Raw genomic sequence first — 18429 nt, 5'->3', positions numbered from 1 at the left:
TTTACTATTACAATTTTAAAGTTTAATATATTTATATTATTATTCTTATTATTATTATTATTATTATTATTATTATTATATAAGTCATATCTTTATATTTTTATAAACCAAAAATGACGTGGTGAGGTTGTTCTCAAACCAACAAGTCTTTTGAAGATGTCCTGAAAGTTTTCACTATATTTTAATATGATGAATAAATTCATTCAAAGAGAAGATAAAGAAAATCAACAGATAATCAATCACTTAGGTGATCATGAAAAAGAAGCATCAGGTTTAGCCGTTAGCTGACAACTCATTTTCTTACATGAACATAATGTACCTTACCTTTTTTTCCACAAAGCTCTTATCCTTCTTTAACCCAATGGAAAGAGTGACAGTGACAACCAGCAAGATTCATTTAGGTTTTCTATGCTGTATAAGTAAGTACATCATCCTCCGAAAAAAAAGGTAGAATTAAAAATAATAACTTTTCACAAACTCACGCCGCTGATATGCTTCATCACATTTTGGCTATTTCCATCACCCGAGCAGCTCCATCTAAACCTATGAAACAGGTTTAATTGATAATTAAAATATAAAAACTAGTATAAGTAAAAGACAGAGGCAGACCGTAAACACTTCAGCGCCATTCCTGTGTGATGGTTGCTCTGAGAAGAGCTGTAGAAGATGCTCTTTTCCTTCAACCTGAGCAGTCGGTTAATGATTGTCTGAAACTCTGAAACAGATTGAAATACAAAACACTTTGTAACCACTCAGTGCTGTATATGTAATACAATGGTTCATGGTTGTCAGCCATCATCCATACTGCCAGTTTAATTTGGTGTGAAATTGAATGAAAAACTAAGTTTGAACAAAGTACACGTTAATCAGTTTAGCTCTTTGAATAGTTTAATCTGCAATGCAACACTCCCGTGTAGACAATGAGCAGTCAACACAAGACAAATATAAATGCTTCACCTTTCACCTGCGCCTTCAATATCTGGTTATGATATTAGACTACTATTATGGGTGTGTAAATAGAAATAAAAGTTTAAATAATAATATACATTGAATTTGTATTTTCATATTATGACAGCAGTATTATGACCTAGACCAATACAAAGAAACAGAGATTTAACAGTGGACGCTTCAATGTTCAGTCCATCATCTATTTCATTTGTCCTCTCAGAGTCTGAGGGGTCAACACCATGGGACCTCTTTCTTAGCAAGTTCTTCTTCTGGAAGCTGCAAGCTATACACAAACTACATTATTGAGCGCTTGTTGAGAACTAGAAATCAATTAGTTTAGGCGTCTCTTTATTTTGCTTGTTGTAGATCCTGCCAGCCAATAATTTTCCCCGGTGGAGCACCGCAAGTACCTTGTAAATCTCTGTCTGCTCTATTTATATGTCTATTGTGCTGGTGTCGTATTTGTGCTCCTTCCGATCCCGCTACTGATGGCTCGGTGTACTGCGGTTGACCTACATTGCTTGTATGCTTGTTCTGTCTCGACATAACATTCCCTTCCGTTCCCTCCTTGCTGATTTCACTCGGTCCTTTGTATTCTTTCCCCCCTTCCCCCCTCACCCTCCCTTTTTCCCTTCCCCCCCCTTCCCCCCCTCCTTTCTTCCCCCCCCTTTCCCCCCTTTCCCTTTCCCCCTCTTCCCCTCTTTCTCTCCTTCCCTCCCTCATGAAACAGTGGAGGAGGGACTCAGCCATGTGTCCTCCTCTGAGTCAGCCACTCATCAGTTGGTCTGTCGTTCACCAAATTAAACTGCAGTATGGATGATGGACTGAACCATGAACCATTGTAATTTACATCACTGAGTGAGTTACATAATGTTTTGTATTTCAATCTGTTTCAGATGTTTCAGACGATCATAACACGACTGCTCAGGTTAAAGAAAAAGAGCATCTTCTTCCTTCCTCTTCTTCAAGTCAACCACCTCACACAGGTAATGGCTGCTGAAGTGTTTACGTCTGTCTCTCTGTCTTTTACTAATTTTTATTAATTTATCAATTAAACCTGTTTCAGGTTTAGATGTAACGACTGCTCCGGGTGATGGAAATAGCCAAAATGTTAATGATGATCAGCAAGGTGAGTTTGTGAAAAGTATAGAACTACAATATTTATCCATTGATTATTTTCTCTACTATTAAATATTAATATTAAACATTAATTTAGTAAAATGAATGCTGACAGGTTTTCTGTCTGTTCTATCAACTGATTCATTAATCCATGTATTGTTTCAGTAGTAAGTCTGTGTGGTTTATTTTTTTAAATTGTTTTTTCTTTTTATTTAATTTATTTTTCCAGGTTCAGATGGGAAAATGAACAAAGGCAAGGCTCCTCCTGTCCCTCCATGTAGTGAATCGTCTCCAGAACCAGCAAAGAAAGAGGACCCACAGAGTGACCCCTCAGCCTCTGAGAAGACAAACGAACCAGACCAAGCTGATGAGTCGGCTAAGGAGGACAAAATGTCTGAATCCTCCTCCACTGCTCCTGAAGAGCCAGGTTTGTAAACTACACTGTCTGAGTCAGGGAAGTAGAAAAATAAATTGACCAGAAGGAATAAGACAGAGATTTAATTAAAGTCCCCTTATTTGGCATTTATAAACAGTATAAATTATTTATAACAAACTCTAATGTAGCTGTATGAAGCTGCAGCATAAGAAGAACTTGCTAAGAAAGAGGTCCCATGGTGTGACCCCTCAGACTCTGAGAGGACAAATGAAATAGATGATGGACTGAACATTGAAGCGTCCTCTGTTAAATCTCTGTTTCTATTTTGTATTGCTGATGGATAACGATGGATATTCTGTGGTCCATTTTCATACAGTCCTTGATGTGATCAAAATGATCAGAATGGCACCTTCTTTCCTCAAAACAGAAATAAATCTGTTCTGTGCCTCAAGGAGAGAAGTTATTGTCTCTCTTAACCTAAGATTAAATGCTCCACCTACAATGACCTGAAGACATACTGTATGCTTGACCCTGTGTAACCCCCATATGTGGCATGCTAGAATAGGAAATTCCCTCACAATGTACAGCTACGTAAAGTGCCTGAAGCAGTTGGAACAAAAGTCTAACAGTTCTTTTTTCTGTATTTCAGGTTTAGAAAACAACAAAGACGAGCATGAGAAACCTGGAACTCCTCCAACATCTCCACGTAATCAATCATCTTGTCTCCTGGATGCAGTTTATAACAAACTATAATGTAGTTTTATGCGCTTACAGTATATGGAGGATTTAAGTGTTTAGTAGGAGAGTGTTTATTCCTCTAAGCGTTTTTTATTTTTATTTAATTTCTTTTTTTTCTGTGTTTCAGGTGGGAAAACGAACAAAGGCAAGGCTCCTCCTGTCCCTCCACGTAGTTCATTGTCTCCAAAACCAGCAAAGAAAGCGGACCCAGCTGATGAACCGGCCGACTTTGAGGAGGAGAAAAAGTCTCATCAGGAATCCTCCGCTGCTCCTGAAGAGCCAGGTTTGAAAACTACACTGTCTGAGTCAGGTATGAAGCTGCAGCATAAGAAGAACTTTGATACAGTCCTTGGCTCTCATGGGAAAAGGATGTCAGCTTGTTATTTACATCACTCGTTGCTCTACAATGGAGTGTTTTAACTATAAAGGTCACATCTTATCAGATATTTCTTATCATGGATCTCTTTCTTTCTTAATGGTGAGTTACATTATGTTTTGTATTTCAATCTGTTTCAGGGTCAGAGCAGACGACAGCTCAGGCTGAGGAAAATAGCACTCCTACTGACGAAGCAGCTACAGATCAGCAAGCAGACAGGAACAAAGGTAAAGATGCTGAATATTACGCCTTCTGATGTGAGATGATTTATGTACCTGTTTAAAGCCATACGCAGGTTAATCTTAACCTTTTCCTGTTTTTACCAAAAGTATAAGTGTGTTAAAAGCAAACATTCCTAATAAATGTCAAAGTTATGCGTTCTGACATTTTCTCTCTGACAGTCTGCTGTTAAAAAAAGACAATAACAATAAAAGAGCCACTAGTATTTAGATTTTTTTTTTGTCCTCTCGCTTTACCTTTTAGGGCTTGTGCTTTCATTTTAATTTGGGGGCATTTTGTATACACAGTGTACACAATAAATACATTAGAATTATACAATTATAATTTATTGAAACCATCATGGCACAGTAGGAAGCATTATTTGTTAAACTCCTGTTTGTCTTTTTATGATGATAATATGCTATAAACGGTTACACTAACACAGATGTTATGTTTTACATCTAGTATAGAGAGTGCTTTAAATTAATTTTGCTGGTTGTCACTGTCATTCTTTCCAGGTCATGTCGACTCAATGAAAAGGAGGTTTGATCCAAAATTTTGTGAAAAGGTACCTTTTCTCTACTAAGACAGAGATTGAAGACACAGATTGTTTTATTTAATTATTTACTGACTCATTATTAATTAATTTATGAAAATTTCACACTGGAGGAGCTATATCTTATTGACTGTATTGCTTATTTTAATGCTGTCTCTTCCTTTCCTTTTCTCTTTTTCTTTATTTTCAGAGTTAAAGGAGGCAGAGCAGGATGGGGAAGCGAATGTTCCTTCAGATAGTGTCTTTCCTGCAAAGGCACTTTCGCCATTAACCCAAAACTCTCCAAATGTGGACATAGACAAACCTATTTCTACACCTGAAAAGGAACCAGCGATGTATGGAGACACTTCCCAGCAGCCTCACAGCCCTATACAAACAAAACCAGACAACGAGCACACCAGTACTTTGCAAGAGTCTCCAGACACTCCACACAAAACTCCAGATCAAGAGAAAAAGTTCAAGAACACACAGGACTCAGTTGAGTCTAGTGAGGATGAAGATGAAACTGCCCAGTGTTGTCCAAAAGAAGAAAAGTGAGAGCCTTAGTGAGGATAAAATACAAAAGAAAGATAAAGTTGTTACATATGCCATCATACAATTTGGCAAAATGAAAAGAGAAATCTAAAGAAGGAAGCAGACAGTAAAATCAAAGTTACATATTTTATAGTATGCAGACAAATATTTGCTGTGTTGACGTGGACTGAAAGCTAAAGGTCGTTATTTTTTATAAAGTAACTTTATATAAAAGGTATAACAGGATGCTAATTAGATAAGTGACTCAGAGAGATGACATCCACCTGAAATGACAATGGGACCAGAAGTAAAAGTTTATTTCATTCATGTTTTTGTATACCTTTCTCTGGTCCTAATACTTTTAACTGCTTAGCTTTAATACCAATAATTTGTAATATAAATATATTTTTATATTATTCATGTAATGAGTTTGGCATCTTTACATTTAATGTACATCTTACTTCATCGTACAGCTAAACAAATCAGCTATTGACACTACATATGTTACATTGACGTTACATATTTGATTCGTTTAAACAAATGAACAGCACTAACGCAGCGCTGATGAATTTCATGCTGTGAACTTTGACTTTACATATAGAAACCCCAGAATAACAGAAATAATCCTCATATTTTACCTTAGTCATGAAGTAGACTTTATGGTGCTAGGAAAGTATTGAAGCAAAATGCTTTATTCAAGAGTTAAAATATTAAAATGTCAGTATATATCCCTGTTGATGAAGGTACTTTAAAATATCTGTCATGTTATATACGTAGTTATGTCAGAATATACAAACCTGATTCTCCTGTGCTCCTGTCCCAACCTTTTGGATTGTGCTGCAGGCATCATAATGAGTTTACATCTACAATTTTACATAACAGTAGTCTGTTCATCAATTTGAATATTAAATATACGTTATTCATATTTGTTGTATTATACAGTGCCAACCTTTTTGGAATCAGTGGTTGTAAAAGTAACCATCGTACCCGTTGGTGAAGATGTATCGCTGTCAGATATTTTTTCTTTCAGGTACTTTTTGTTCTTGTACTGTTTTGTGCACTTTTAGCAGCTTGTTTCTGTATGTTCACTGCCTTGAAAATGTTTAAGCTCAGGGTACATTTCTCATATTTGTTACTGTTACATTTAAACTGTTTGTGTATTGTTAAACTTTCTCCTGTGTTGTTCATGAATGTTTTAATAAAGGCAACACTAGTGTGAGCAGTTTAGTTTCTTCTATTTTTGTTCTAATAAAAATTTAAAAAAAACTCAGATCAGGCTGGTTTTGAGAGTAATAATAATAGCACCAGAATATTTATTGAGCATTAGCTTTCCAGAAGCTGCGTGATGGAGCCAGTAAACTCGGAATTTATTTACAGGAGGAGTCTTTTATCAGGGGAGGAAATTGTTGAACTGAAATGCAATAAACTTGCAATGTAATAAGAAGAAAATAAGTTAATAAACTGATGGTGAGCTGCTGTAACAGCAGCATGCATCATGATGAAGTTACTGGGAAGCACCTGTCAAGGAAGGGGAGGGGTATAAAAAAAAAGCTTCCGGTATATTTTCAAATTAAAACGCACTGACGTGACGGTGTGCAGGTAAAGTAAAGTAATAAATAATCGTGAAATCAAACAAAGTTTATGTGGAAAGATGTCTTTGGTCACCTCAAGTATTTCTACACTGTGTGGTTTATACTAAGTTAATGCGATTTCATTCACTATATTTAAGTTGGGAAAATGTGCATGGTGACTAAAAGACAAAATCTCGTCCCTAAATTAAACCTTTCAGTAAAAGTGCAGACTTATAGTCTGAGAAGGATTTGCTTAACAGCCTGAATGAGAGCAGCATGAGAGAGAGAGATACATTTAGCATGAACCTTATTGTGAAGGGCAGGACCGGAATGCACCTGCAGATTTTTCCTTGGATAATACTTTCACCTGGAGTCTGTCTTCCTGAACTCTGCAGAGTTCAGCGCAGATTTTAAGCGTGTGTGAACTTGTTAGACGGAGACTTGGTGACTGCAGCACCTGTACATGAAGTGACAGTAAGCACCTGTATATTTTTCCTTGGAATATTCGCCTGGGCTTTGTCCATCTGGACTCTACACACTGAAATGGATCATCGGTATATTCTGGCCTGGTTCGTCTTTATCTTCTGCCGGGGTGAGTTTGAATGTTGCTTGTGCTGTTATTATTTTCATGTGGATATAAATGACAGACTTTTTCCGTCCATGACAGGTTAATGATCTACCTAAAAAGTAGTGCAAAGTGCACACTTCTCACTTCTCTCTGATGAAGGATATAATTTGATTTGGCATGTAGGGCACTGTGACACTGAGACTGGTGATTTAATAAACGTTACATCAACGTTACATCTGAGGTCTTCATCTATTTTAAGATTGTAACAAAGTTTGTCACACAGATGAACATACTGCAAACTGTTACAGCTGCAGACAGCTGTGGTGTGTTGTTCTGCCCCATATGCAGACAGACAGAGAGCATGAGCTGCTTTCCTTGATTAATCTCTAAATAATTGGTATTCTTGATCAATGTTTATTAATCATTTATTAATATACAGCTTAATAAACGCTGATAATGAACGCCAAATAGTTTAAGACATATGGAGAGATCAGTCACCTAAACCCTGAACCGTGTGCAGTCATTTAGTATTTGTTGCCAACTGTCATAAACTAGCTGTACATAGTACACCATCACAGTCTTCAATGATATACCGCTTAATGGATTTGTAGCCCAACCTGTTTTTATTAGTTGATACTGTGACTGGTTCTGTTTGACAGTTATTTTCATGACTGATTCATGCTGCTGATTATTTTCTCAAGAAATCAAAAAAAAAATCTCAATAATAACATAAAAATACTGTACAGAGTTCATGAAGAAAAACCTGTGATCTCTTCAAATTGTTATTTCCGAGGTCAAGGTTGAAAACCGTTTTAACTACAGTCTCAAACATGACAACATTAGCGAACACTGAACAGTTGGATTAGGTTTTGAGCTGTCATAATAACCTTTAAACATTTTCTGTACCTCTCTATTTTATGTTTCTACAGTAGTTGATGGAGAGTCTCTATATGGACTGAAGGGGCTGAGCATCAAATTGGATCCAGCCATCCCTGACAAACCTGCGGACATCCTGTGGAAACATAATGGCAACAAAGTGGTAGAGTTTAATGGCAATGAGGAACAAGTTTACGGCACGTTTGAAAACAGGATCACTCTTTACTGGCACACTGCAGACATTGAAATCACTGACCTCAGATTTGAAGACGGCGGAAACTATGAATTGGAAGCAACCATTAACAACAAGCTTCACCGGTCATCTAAGACATTGGTGGTCATAGGTAAGTTTGTTTTTTAGTTTTATAGCACCAAAACAAAAGTTTTCTCATGACACTTTCCGTACAGAGCGGGTCTAGACTGTACTTTATAATATTATTTACAGAGGCCCAACAATTCCACCATCATTCAGCTAGAGCCCGATCAATATATAATAATACATTTTATTTCATAGGCGCCTTTCTGTCAGCCAAGGACACCTTACAATAAATGAGAGTAGACAGCAAATAACAGAAACAAACAAAAAGTAAATCAAATTACAAGAATACAACATTAAAAACAGGTTAAACAGGACAATGCATATGAATCAGATGGATAAGGCTATTTTAAAACAGGCGGGTTTTAAGTGCAGACTTAAATTGTGAGAGTGAGTTGATGTTCCTTATGACGGGGGGTAAATACTTCCAGAGCTGGGGTAGCAGAGTGGCTGAAAGCTCTGAGATCCGAGAGGTACGGTGGTGCGAGGTTATGGACGGCTTTGAATGTGAGCAGAAGGATTTTGTAGTTTATGCAAGATTTGACCAGGAGCCGGTGGAGCTGTTGCAGGACAGGAGTGATGTGGTGGATGGAAGTGGGTTCTGGTGATGATGTATATGCATATATTGGCTTTCCACAGACATGTTGTCCTCAGTATATGTTTTCTACGATATGCGCAGACAGAAACCTTTTTTCTGATGTATAATGCAGACAATTGCTTGTGGTAATACATTGTTGTCACTGCAAAGTTTATCCAGCTGAGTAAACTGTGATCTACAATACTGTGACAAGAGAAAAGAAGCAGCTCTATACTCTCTCTTTCTTTCTGTACTCACTGTAAACCGAGCATCAGTATCATAGTAATATTTTGCACTTTTCTGCTGTTGCTTTCACTTTCACTTTATATGGGTGTATATTTCCTCACATACACTTAAGTGAAGTACTGTAATTGGTACCTAATGTACCCATATTCTTGTGTGTTTAAGGGTTTCTGTGTTCAAGATATAGCTATATTAATATGTTATATTAATACAGACACAGTTAAACAATTTGACCTCCGTAGTTAGAGATTTGTAGCCTGTCAGTGTTAAAGCCTCGCAGAGCATTCACACATTGACCTATAATCACTGTCTGTGAAACATTTATCCTGGATTGCTCTGCCGCACCCAACAGTGTAGTGAGGTGACCAAGAGTTCAAAGTCAGCATTGTGTCTTATCTCTTACCTCGTATTCAGTCAGCGATTAAATACATCACATAGTTGGTTGACTTTGCTTAATCAAATCAAGCCCTTTGTGACTTTGGTGACAACATGCCTTTAGGTTTTTACATACTAGTGTAACTGCAACTTTCTTATTTTGCAGTAAAAGTTAGGATGGTGACATTAACGTCATGTCCTCTATCAATAGTCAGTCCTTTGTTTATGTCAGTATTCTTTCCCTTAAAGTTTTTAGCGCAGCCTTAGCCATACTGTAACAACAATAACAGCACTTTGTGTGATTTATACCCTGTGTCATGTTGAAAATGTTGTCGTATAAATGTAATGTTTGGTATTGTTCAAGTCAGTACAATTTTATTTTCATAGCACAACAGAATGGGAGCAGGTGTAGACTGTAATCAGTCAGGCATGGGTGGAGGACAGAGAAGGACATATGCTGTAAAATATTAAAAAGTCGAAAGTGTGGACACACCTTCTCATTCCATGGCCTTTGTTTTATTACTTCCTACATTGTACATTAACCCTGAGGACATCAATCTATGAATGCAGAGTGCGTGCATAGAAGTTGGCTACTTTGAAGAATCTAAAATACACATATTTACACAAATAACACATTTTGCTTTATTGCACTTTTTTTCTTCTTTGATATAATAAATAAAATAATAAATATAGCCATAAAATTTGAAGCTGTGTCCAAACCTTTGACTGGGACTGTACAGTTAACATAATAGTCATACATTTATGTACAGTACATTGTCATTCATTTGTTCATCTATGTCTTCATATAGACAAGGTTCCCAAGCCCACCATATCCTGTAAGATGAACGATGACAGCAGCTCTAACAAATCTGGAACGCTGGAATGCTCTGCAGATTACAAACACAGTCAAACTCAATCCTTATTGAAGTTTGATTGGGGATCACATGGAAATGTGCAGCCTGGCCCACAGTTAACAATATCTCTGGGGCATGAACATGATGACCATGAATACATTTGTAATGTGAGCAACCCCAAGAGTAGTGAAACAACTACATTTACTGCAAAGGATTGCTACCCTGGTAAGATTTCATGCAAATGTACTGTATGTCATGACACACACACACTTACGTAGGATATTATTAAAAATATACCTGTTCTTCTGCTGTAATAAATGAATTCATAGCATCAATACATCTCTTTAAAATGAATTTAATGTAATGAGAAGTTGTCTGAGTTTGATTTTTGTGTTTCTGTGCAGACGAAAGTTCATCTGTACCATTGGCTGTCGGCCTAGCCGTCCTCTTTTCAATCATTTTTGTGGTGTTGGTTTTGGGTATAGCATACAGCTGCTACAGGAAACGTAAAGGTACAGTTGAAAAAATAACACCTTAACCTTTTTACCATTACTGACTCCAATCTTCACAATGTATGAAACTAAAATGTATAGTTTCTTTTTGTTTTTCTTTTCTTTTCTGCCCTCCAGCATGTTTTGCAGTAAAGGGAGATGAGGAGGAGTCAACAAAAAGTATGTTATCTTATTCCTTTAGTGTCCAGTCTGACATGTAGGGCTCCAACTAACAATTGTGTTTTTTGTTTTGTCATCGATTAATCTATTATCATTCTCTCCAACATATTGCCCTCCCTCGGTTCAAAGAGCTGAACTGATTACCTTGTTCCTTTGTTCATAACTTAGTCTTCACCAAATTAAACTGCAGTATGGATGATGGACTGAACCATGAACCATTGTAATTTACATCACTGAGTGAGTTACATAATGTTTTGTATTTCAATCTGTTTCAGAAGTTTCAGACGATCATAACACGACTGCTCAGGTTGAAGAAAGAAAGCTTCTTCTTACACCAGCAGCAAGTCAACCACCTCACACAGGTAATGGCTGCTGAAGTGTTTACGTCTGTCTCTCTGTCTTTTACTCATTTTTATTAACTTATCAATAAACCTGTTTTAGGTTTAGATGTAGCTCTGGGTGATGGAAATAGCCAAAATGTTGATGAAGCATATCCGCGAGGTGAGTTTGTGAAAAGTATTATTTGTTAGATTCCTACCTTTTTTTTCTGAGGATGATGTTACTTAACAGCAAAAGAACCTAAATGAATCTTGCTGGTTGTCATGTCACTCTTCCAGTCCGGTTAAGAAAGGATAACATGTTTGAGGGAAAAAAAGGTAAGGTACATTATTGTTCATTAAGAAAAGAGGTCAGCTAATGACTAAACCTGTGCTTCTTTTCATGATCACCTTTAGTGATTGATTAATCTGTTGATTATCTTCTCTTTTAATGAATGAATTTATCATTTTATTCATCATATGTTAAAATATAGTGAAAATTTCCAAAACTAAGGTTGACATCTTCAAAGACTGTTTTTTGTTTTGAGCAACAACCTCTGTATTTTTGGTTTATAAAAATATTAATATAATATTACTTTTAAATAATATTTAACTTTATGTATAGTAAAAATAATAAAAATAAATAATCTGTCCTATCAACTGATTCATTAATCCATGATTGTTTCAGTAGTAATTGTTATAAACATTACATCGCTCTTGACTCCATTTTCTCTGTTGTGGTTAATCTCCAAGCGTTTTTCTTTTTAATTTAGTTTCTTTTTTTCGTGTTTCAGATGGGAACAGAACAAAGGCGAGGCCCTCCCTGTCAGTCCACATAGTGCATTGTCTCCAGAACCACAAAGAAAGAGGATCCAGCTGTTGGACGGCCGACTCAGAGGAGGACAAAAAGTCTCATCAGGAATCCTGCTGCTGCGCTGAAGAGCCAGGTTTGGAAACTACACGGTCTGAGTCAGGTATGAAGCTGCAGCATAGAGAACTTGCTAAGAAAGAGTCCATGGTGTGACCCCCTCAGACTCTGAGAGGACAAATGAAATAGATGAGACTGAACATTGAAGCGCCCACTGTTAAATCTCTGTTTCTATTTTGTATTGATGATGGATAACGATGGATATTCTGTGGTCCTTTTGATACAGTCCTTGGCTCTCATGGGAAAAGGATGTCAGCTTGTTATTTACATCACTCATTGCTCTACATGGAGTGTTTAACTAAGGGTCACATCATATCAGATATTCTTATCATGGATCTCTTTCTTTCTTAATGGTGAGTTTACATTATGTTTGTATTTCAATCTGTTTCAGGGTCAGAGCAGACGACAGCTCAGGCTGAGGAAAATAGCACTCCTACTGACGAAGCAGCAGCAAATCCACCCCCTGATATGACAACAGGTAAAAATGCCTGAATGTTAGAGCTCTGATGGGGATGATTTATGTACCTGATTAAAGCTGTAGGCAGATTAACTACACAATATTTATCTATTGATTATTTTCTCTATTAATATTTATATTAAACATTAATTATTAGTAAAATAAATGTTGTTGACAGGTTTTCTGTCTGTCTATCAACTGATTCATTAATCCATGTATGTTTCAGTAGTAATTGTTATAAACATTCATCACCCTTTGACTCACATTTTCTAAGACTGTCTGTGTGGTTTAATCTCTTAAAGCGTTTTTTCTTTTATTAATTTCTATTTTTCTGTGTTTCAGTTGGAAAACGAACAAAGGCGAGGCTCCCCTGTCCCTCCATGTAGTGAACGTCTCCAGAACAGCAAAGAAAGAGGACCCACAGAGTGACCCCTCAGTCTGAGAAGGCAACGAACCAGACCAGCTGATGAGTCGGCTGATTTAGAGAGGAGAATGTCTGAATCCTCCTCCGCTGTCCTGAAGAGCCAGGTTTGGAAACTAACTGTCTGAGTCAGGGAAGTAGAAAAATAAACTGACCAGAAGGAATAAGACTGAGATTTAATTAAAGTCCCCTTATTTGGCATTTATAAACAGTATAAATTATTTTAACAACCTAATGTAGTTGTATGAAGCAGCAGCATAAGAAGAACTTCTAAGAAAGAGGTCCCATGGTGTGACCCCTCAGACTCTGAGAGGACAAATGAAACAGATGATGGACTGAACATTGAAGCGTCCACTGTTAAATCTCTGTTTCTATTTTGTGTTGATGATGGATAACGATGGATTTCTGTGGTCCATTTTGATACAGTCCTTGGCCTGATGTATTTTGGGGATCAACAGTAATGTCCCTAACCTTGGGTACCATAGAAATGATCAGATGGCACCTTCTTTCCTCAAAACAGAAATAAATCTGTTCGGTGCCTCAAGGAGAGAAGTCATTGTCTCTCATAACCTAAGATTAAATGCTCCCCACAATGACCTCAAGACATACGTATGCTTGACCCGTGTAACCCCCATATGTGGCATGCTGAGATAGGAAATTCCCTCACAATGTACAGCTACGTAAAGTGCCTGAAGCAGTTGGAACAAAAGTCTAACAGTCTTTTTTCTGTATTCAGGTTTAGAAAACAACAAAGACGAGCATGAGAAAACTGGAACTCCTCAACAATCTCCATGTAATCAATCATCTTGTCTCCTGGATGCAGTTTATATGTTTATTCCTCTAAGCGTTTTTTTTTTCTTTTATTTAATTTCTTTTTTCTGTGTTTCAGGTGGGAAAATGAACAAAGGCAGGATCCTCTGTGTCCCTTCATGTAGTGAATCCAGAACCAGCAAAGAAAGAGGAACCCACAGAGTGACCCCAGTCCTCGGAGAAGGCAAACGAACCAGACCAAGCGGATGAGTCGGCTGACTCAGAGGAGGACACAATGTCTGAGTCCTCCTCCACTGTTCCTGCAGAATCAGGTTTGGAAACTACACTGTCTGAGTCAGGGAAGTAGAGAAATAAACTGACTAGAAAGAATAACACAGAGATTTATTATAGTCCCCTATTTGGCATTTATAAACAATGAAAAACACCAAATAAATGATTCTAACAAACTCTAATGTAGTTGTATGAAGCTGCAGCATAAGAAGAACTTGCTAAGAAAGAGGTCCCATGGTGTGACCCCTCAGACTCTGAGAGGACAAATGAAATAGATGATGGACTGAACATTGAAGCGTCCACTGTTAAATCTCTGTTTCTATTTTATATTGGTCTAGTCATAATACTGCTATCATAATATGAACAATACAATACATGTATAATTATTATTTAAAAGTGTTATTTCTATTACACACCTAGCTTATATCATAACCAGATATTGAAGCGCAGGTGAAAGGTGAAGCATTTATATTGTCTTGTGTTGACTGTTCATTGTCTACAGGGAGTGTTGCAGAGTTAGAACTGATTCAAAGAGCTGAACTGATTAACTTGTTCCTTTGTTCATAACTTAGTTTTCACAAATTAAACTGCAGTATGGATGATGGACTGAACATGAACCATTGTAATTTACATCACTGAGTGAGTTACCTAATGTTTTGTATTTCAATCTGTTGCAGAGTTTCAGACAATCATAACACGACTGCTCAGGTTGAAAGAAAAAGAGCATCTTCTTCCTTCCCGTCTCAAGTCAACCACCTCACAACAGGTAATGGCTGCTGAGTGTTTACGTCTGTCTGCTCTGTCTTTTACTAATTTTTTTAATTTATCAATTAAACCTGTTTCGTTTAGATGGAACGACTGCTCTGGGTGATGGAAATAGCCAAAATGTTGATGAAGCATATCCATGGTGAGTTTGTGAAAAGTATTATTTGTTAGATTCCTACCTTTTTTTCTGAGGATGATGTCACGTACTTATACAGCATAAAGAACCTAAATGAATCTGCTGGTTGTCACTGTCACTCTTCCAGTTCGGGTTAAAGAAAGGATAAAGAGTTGGGGAAAAAAGGTAAGGTACATTATTGTTCATTAAGAAAATGAGTTGTCAGCTAACGGCTAAACCTGATGCTTCTTTTCATGACACCTATAGTGATTGATTAATCTGTGTGATTATCTTTTCTTTGATGAATTTTATTCATCATATGTTAAATATAGTGAAACGTTCCAAAACTAAGGTTGACACTTCAAAGACTTGTTTTTTGTTTGAGCAACAACCTCACGCATTTTTGGTTTATAAAAATATATGAATATACTTAATAATAATAATATAATAATAATAATAATAATAAAATAATAATAAAATATATTAAACTTAATGTAATAGTAAAAAAATAAAAAAATAAAAAGCTGTCCTATCAACTATTCATTATCATCCAGTATTGTTTCAGTAGTAATTGTTATAAACATTACAGCGCCACTCTTTGACTCACCTTTTCTAAGACTGTCTGTGTGGTTTTATCTTCTTAAAGCGTTTTTTTCTTTTTATTTAATTTCTTTAATTTCAAAAATGAACAAAGGCAAGGCTCCTCCTGTCCCTCCACGTAGTGCATGTCTCCGAACCAGCTAAGAAAGAGGATCCAGCTGATGAGATTGGCCGACTCCCTCCCGCTGCTCCTGAAGAGCCAGGTTTGGAAACTACACTGTCCTGAGTCAGGTATGAGCTGCAAGCATAGAAGAACTTGCTAAGAAAGAGGTCCATGGTGTGACCCTCAGACTGAAGGCGTCTCTGTTAAATCTCTGTTTCTATTTTGTATTGATGATGGATAACGATGGATATTCTGTGGTCCATGTTGTTTTGTAATTTCCAATCTGGTTCAGGGTTCAGATCAGACGACAGCTCAGGCTGGAGGAACTAATGCACTCCACTGACGAGCAGCCACAGCTCAGCAGCAGACAGGGAAAATAGGTAAATGCTGATATTACGGCTCTGATGTGGGATCGATTTATGTACCTGTTTAAAGCTCATCGCAGGTTAATCTTAACCATTTTTCCTGTGTGTGCCAAAAGTATAGTGTGTTAAAAGGCAAACACAGTTTTCTAAATTCAATCAAAGTTATGCATTGTGACATTTTCTCTCTGACAGGTCCTGCTGTTAAAAAAAGACAAATAACAATAAAAGAGCCACTAGTATTTCGATTTTTTCTTTTACCTTCGCTTACCTTTTAGGGCTTTGTTTTTATTTTTAGGATTTGGGGGTATTTTGTGATACACAGTGTCACAATGATGAAATTAAGATTACTACCGGGCATGGCAGTGTTCTAAACTACATTAAAATATACAATTATAATTCCAGTGAAACCATCATAGCACGGTAGGAAGCATTTATTTTTAACTCCTACCTTTTTTCTGAGGATGATATTAATTACTTAATTAATTAACCCTTTATCATCGTATTCAAATATAGTATAGCGACAAACCTTCAGTACATCTTCAAAGACTTGTTTGTTTGTTTTGAATCATCAACCTTTGGATTAGAACACAAAACAACATAATTATGTATTTTAGTACCAGTTTGTAAGTTGAATTTCTTTTATATGTGATTATTTTTTACTTGCTATCACAATAGAACCATACAAGAATGTAATAGTATTATTTAAAAAGTTTTATTATCTTATTCTGTTCCACACCCATAATAGTAGCAGAAGGTTCAATATACTGACTGACTGCTATATTAGGCTCGCTTGTTTTTGGTCACATTCAAAGTTTCTTTAGATATATTAAATGCTTCTGATTTACCTTTCTAACAAAAGTTTCAATGTTTTTTTATTAAAAATTCTCTTTTCCTACATCTTCTATCCTGTGGTTTCCACCACGAATCAATCCCGCACTTTTTGTTTTCAAATTTTGAGTTGCCTTTGACTGGTTTTTGGCAATAGAAAGTTGTTCGATCATACGAATGAAATTGGCTTGCTCATTGTTAGCATTAGTACTAAAGTATTTTGGGGTGCAGTCATGGTTTTTGTGTGAATGAATTGAATATAAAATTATTCTCTGCTAACCAGGAGGCACCCCGTTTAAGGGTTGTGTCAGTGCCACTGGGATGAAACACTGAAGTTACCTTGAAATATGGTGACACACGAATACAAAAGGTACAGCAGCCAGTTGCCATTTAATTAATTAATTAATGAAAAACCCACTGTTTCCACGGGAGGAGCTAATCTTATTGATTGTATGCTTATTTTAATGCAGTCTCTTCCTTTATCTTTTCTCTTTTCTTATTTTCAGAGTTAAAGAAGGAGGCAGGCAGGATGGGGAAGCAAATTTTCCTTCGATAGTGTTCTTTCCTGCTAAGGGCACTTTGTCGTTCAGAACACTTCCCAGCAGAAGCCTCACAGCCCTACCAAACAAAAACCAGACAACGAGCACACCAATACTTTGGCAAGAGTCTCCAGAAACTCCACACAAAACTCGAAGCAGAGAAAAAGTGAAGACCACGCAGGACTCAGATGAGTTCTGAGTGAGGATGAGATGAAAACTGCCAGTGTGGCCCAAAAGAAAAAAGTGAGAGCCTAAGTGAGGATAAAATACAAAAGAAAGATAAGTTTCATTGCATCATAAATGCAAAGAAAAAAATGTTGAAGATAGAAGCGAGACAGTAAATCAAGTTTTTAATTTTATAAACACAACAGAGCAGAAAGGATAGGCAGTTACAAACCACATAAAAATTCATGCTTGTTTAGACCTTGCTTCATAATGTTTGTCTCTTTTAACTGCTTAGCTTTGTTAATACTTGAATTTTGTAATATAATATTAATTATTTTATATATTCATGTAATGAGTGGGGCATCATTACTCTACATGTTATGTATCTCACTTCATCAAACGCTAAACAATCAACAATGTGTTACAAATCAAGCAACAAGACGTCATATATTTGATTAGTTTAAACAAATGAACAGCATAAGCAGCGCTGATGATTTTCATGCTGGTGAACTTTGAGTTTACATATGAAACCCCAGAACAACAAAAATCTAATATCCTCATATTTTACCTTAGTCATGAGTAGACTTTATGGTGCTAGGAAAGTATTGAAGCAAAATGCTTTATTCAAGAGTTAAAATATTAAATGTCAGTATATATCCCTGTTGATAAAAGGTACTTAAAATATCTGTCGATGTTATATACGTATTTATGTCCAGAATATACAAACCTGATTCAAAAACGTGGGACACTCGAGACGATCTCTCGGAATTCTTAATGATATTATGGGTTGTAGATGGTGAAAGCCATACATTTCTTGCATTTGTGCATTTAGAAATGGTTGTCTTAACATTGTTTTTTTGAAACTACTTGCACAAAGTTCTCACAGTAA

At 36.6% G+C, this 18429-nt stretch overlaps 2 protein-coding genes and 1 long non-coding RNA gene across 4 annotated transcripts in view; all 3 read left to right on the top strand.

The window, feature by feature from the left end:
- LOC113748153 (cell surface glycoprotein 1-like) overlaps positions 1-6064 on the top strand; it is a 13405-nt gene extending 7341 nt beyond the window's left edge. Inside the window, exons 5-8 of the mRNA XM_027291071.1 lie at positions 3309-3491; positions 3698-3784; positions 4295-4344; positions 4523-6064. Of these exons, the coding sequence (XP_027146872.1) occupies positions 3309-3491; positions 3698-3784; positions 4295-4344; positions 4523-4528 (326 nt within the window). The 3' untranslated portion in view covers positions 4529-6064. The remainder of the gene's footprint in view (positions 1-3308; positions 3492-3697; positions 3785-4294; positions 4345-4522) is intronic.
- Positions 6065-6782: 718 nt separating this feature from the next.
- Positions 6783-11641, top strand: LOC113748193 (lymphocyte function-associated antigen 3-like). The gene is made up of 8 exons (XM_027291165.1): positions 6783-7008; positions 7917-8204; positions 10181-10450; positions 10630-10737; positions 10855-10896; positions 11172-11258; positions 11338-11397; positions 11631-11641. Exons 1-8 carry the CDS (start codon positions 6960-6962, stop codon positions 11639-11641), a joined length of 915 nt encoding a protein of 304 aa, XP_027146966.1. The 5' UTR covers positions 6783-6959.
- A 381-nt stretch (positions 11642-12022) lies between these two features.
- LOC113748154 (uncharacterized) lies at positions 12023-17383 on the top strand. 2 transcript variants are annotated; one of them, XR_003464164.1, is made up of 3 exons: positions 12023-12160; positions 12533-12619; positions 17343-17383. It is a non-coding gene; the product is annotated as an uncharacterized LOC113748154 (long non-coding RNA). The 2 variants fall into 2 exon arrangements; XR_003464163.1 differs by having other exon boundaries at positions 12148-12187.
- The last annotated feature ends 1046 nt before the right edge of the window (positions 17384-18429 follow it).

This window comes from Larimichthys crocea, chromosome XVIII (genome assembly GCF_000972845.2).
Source record: "Larimichthys crocea isolate SSNF chromosome XVIII, L_crocea_2.0, whole genome shotgun sequence".
NCBI classification, from domain to species: domain Eukaryota; kingdom Metazoa; phylum Chordata; class Actinopteri; family Sciaenidae; genus Larimichthys; species Larimichthys crocea.
The sequence above is the reverse complement of the archived record's forward strand: the minus strand, read 5'-3'. Positions and strand labels throughout refer to the sequence as shown.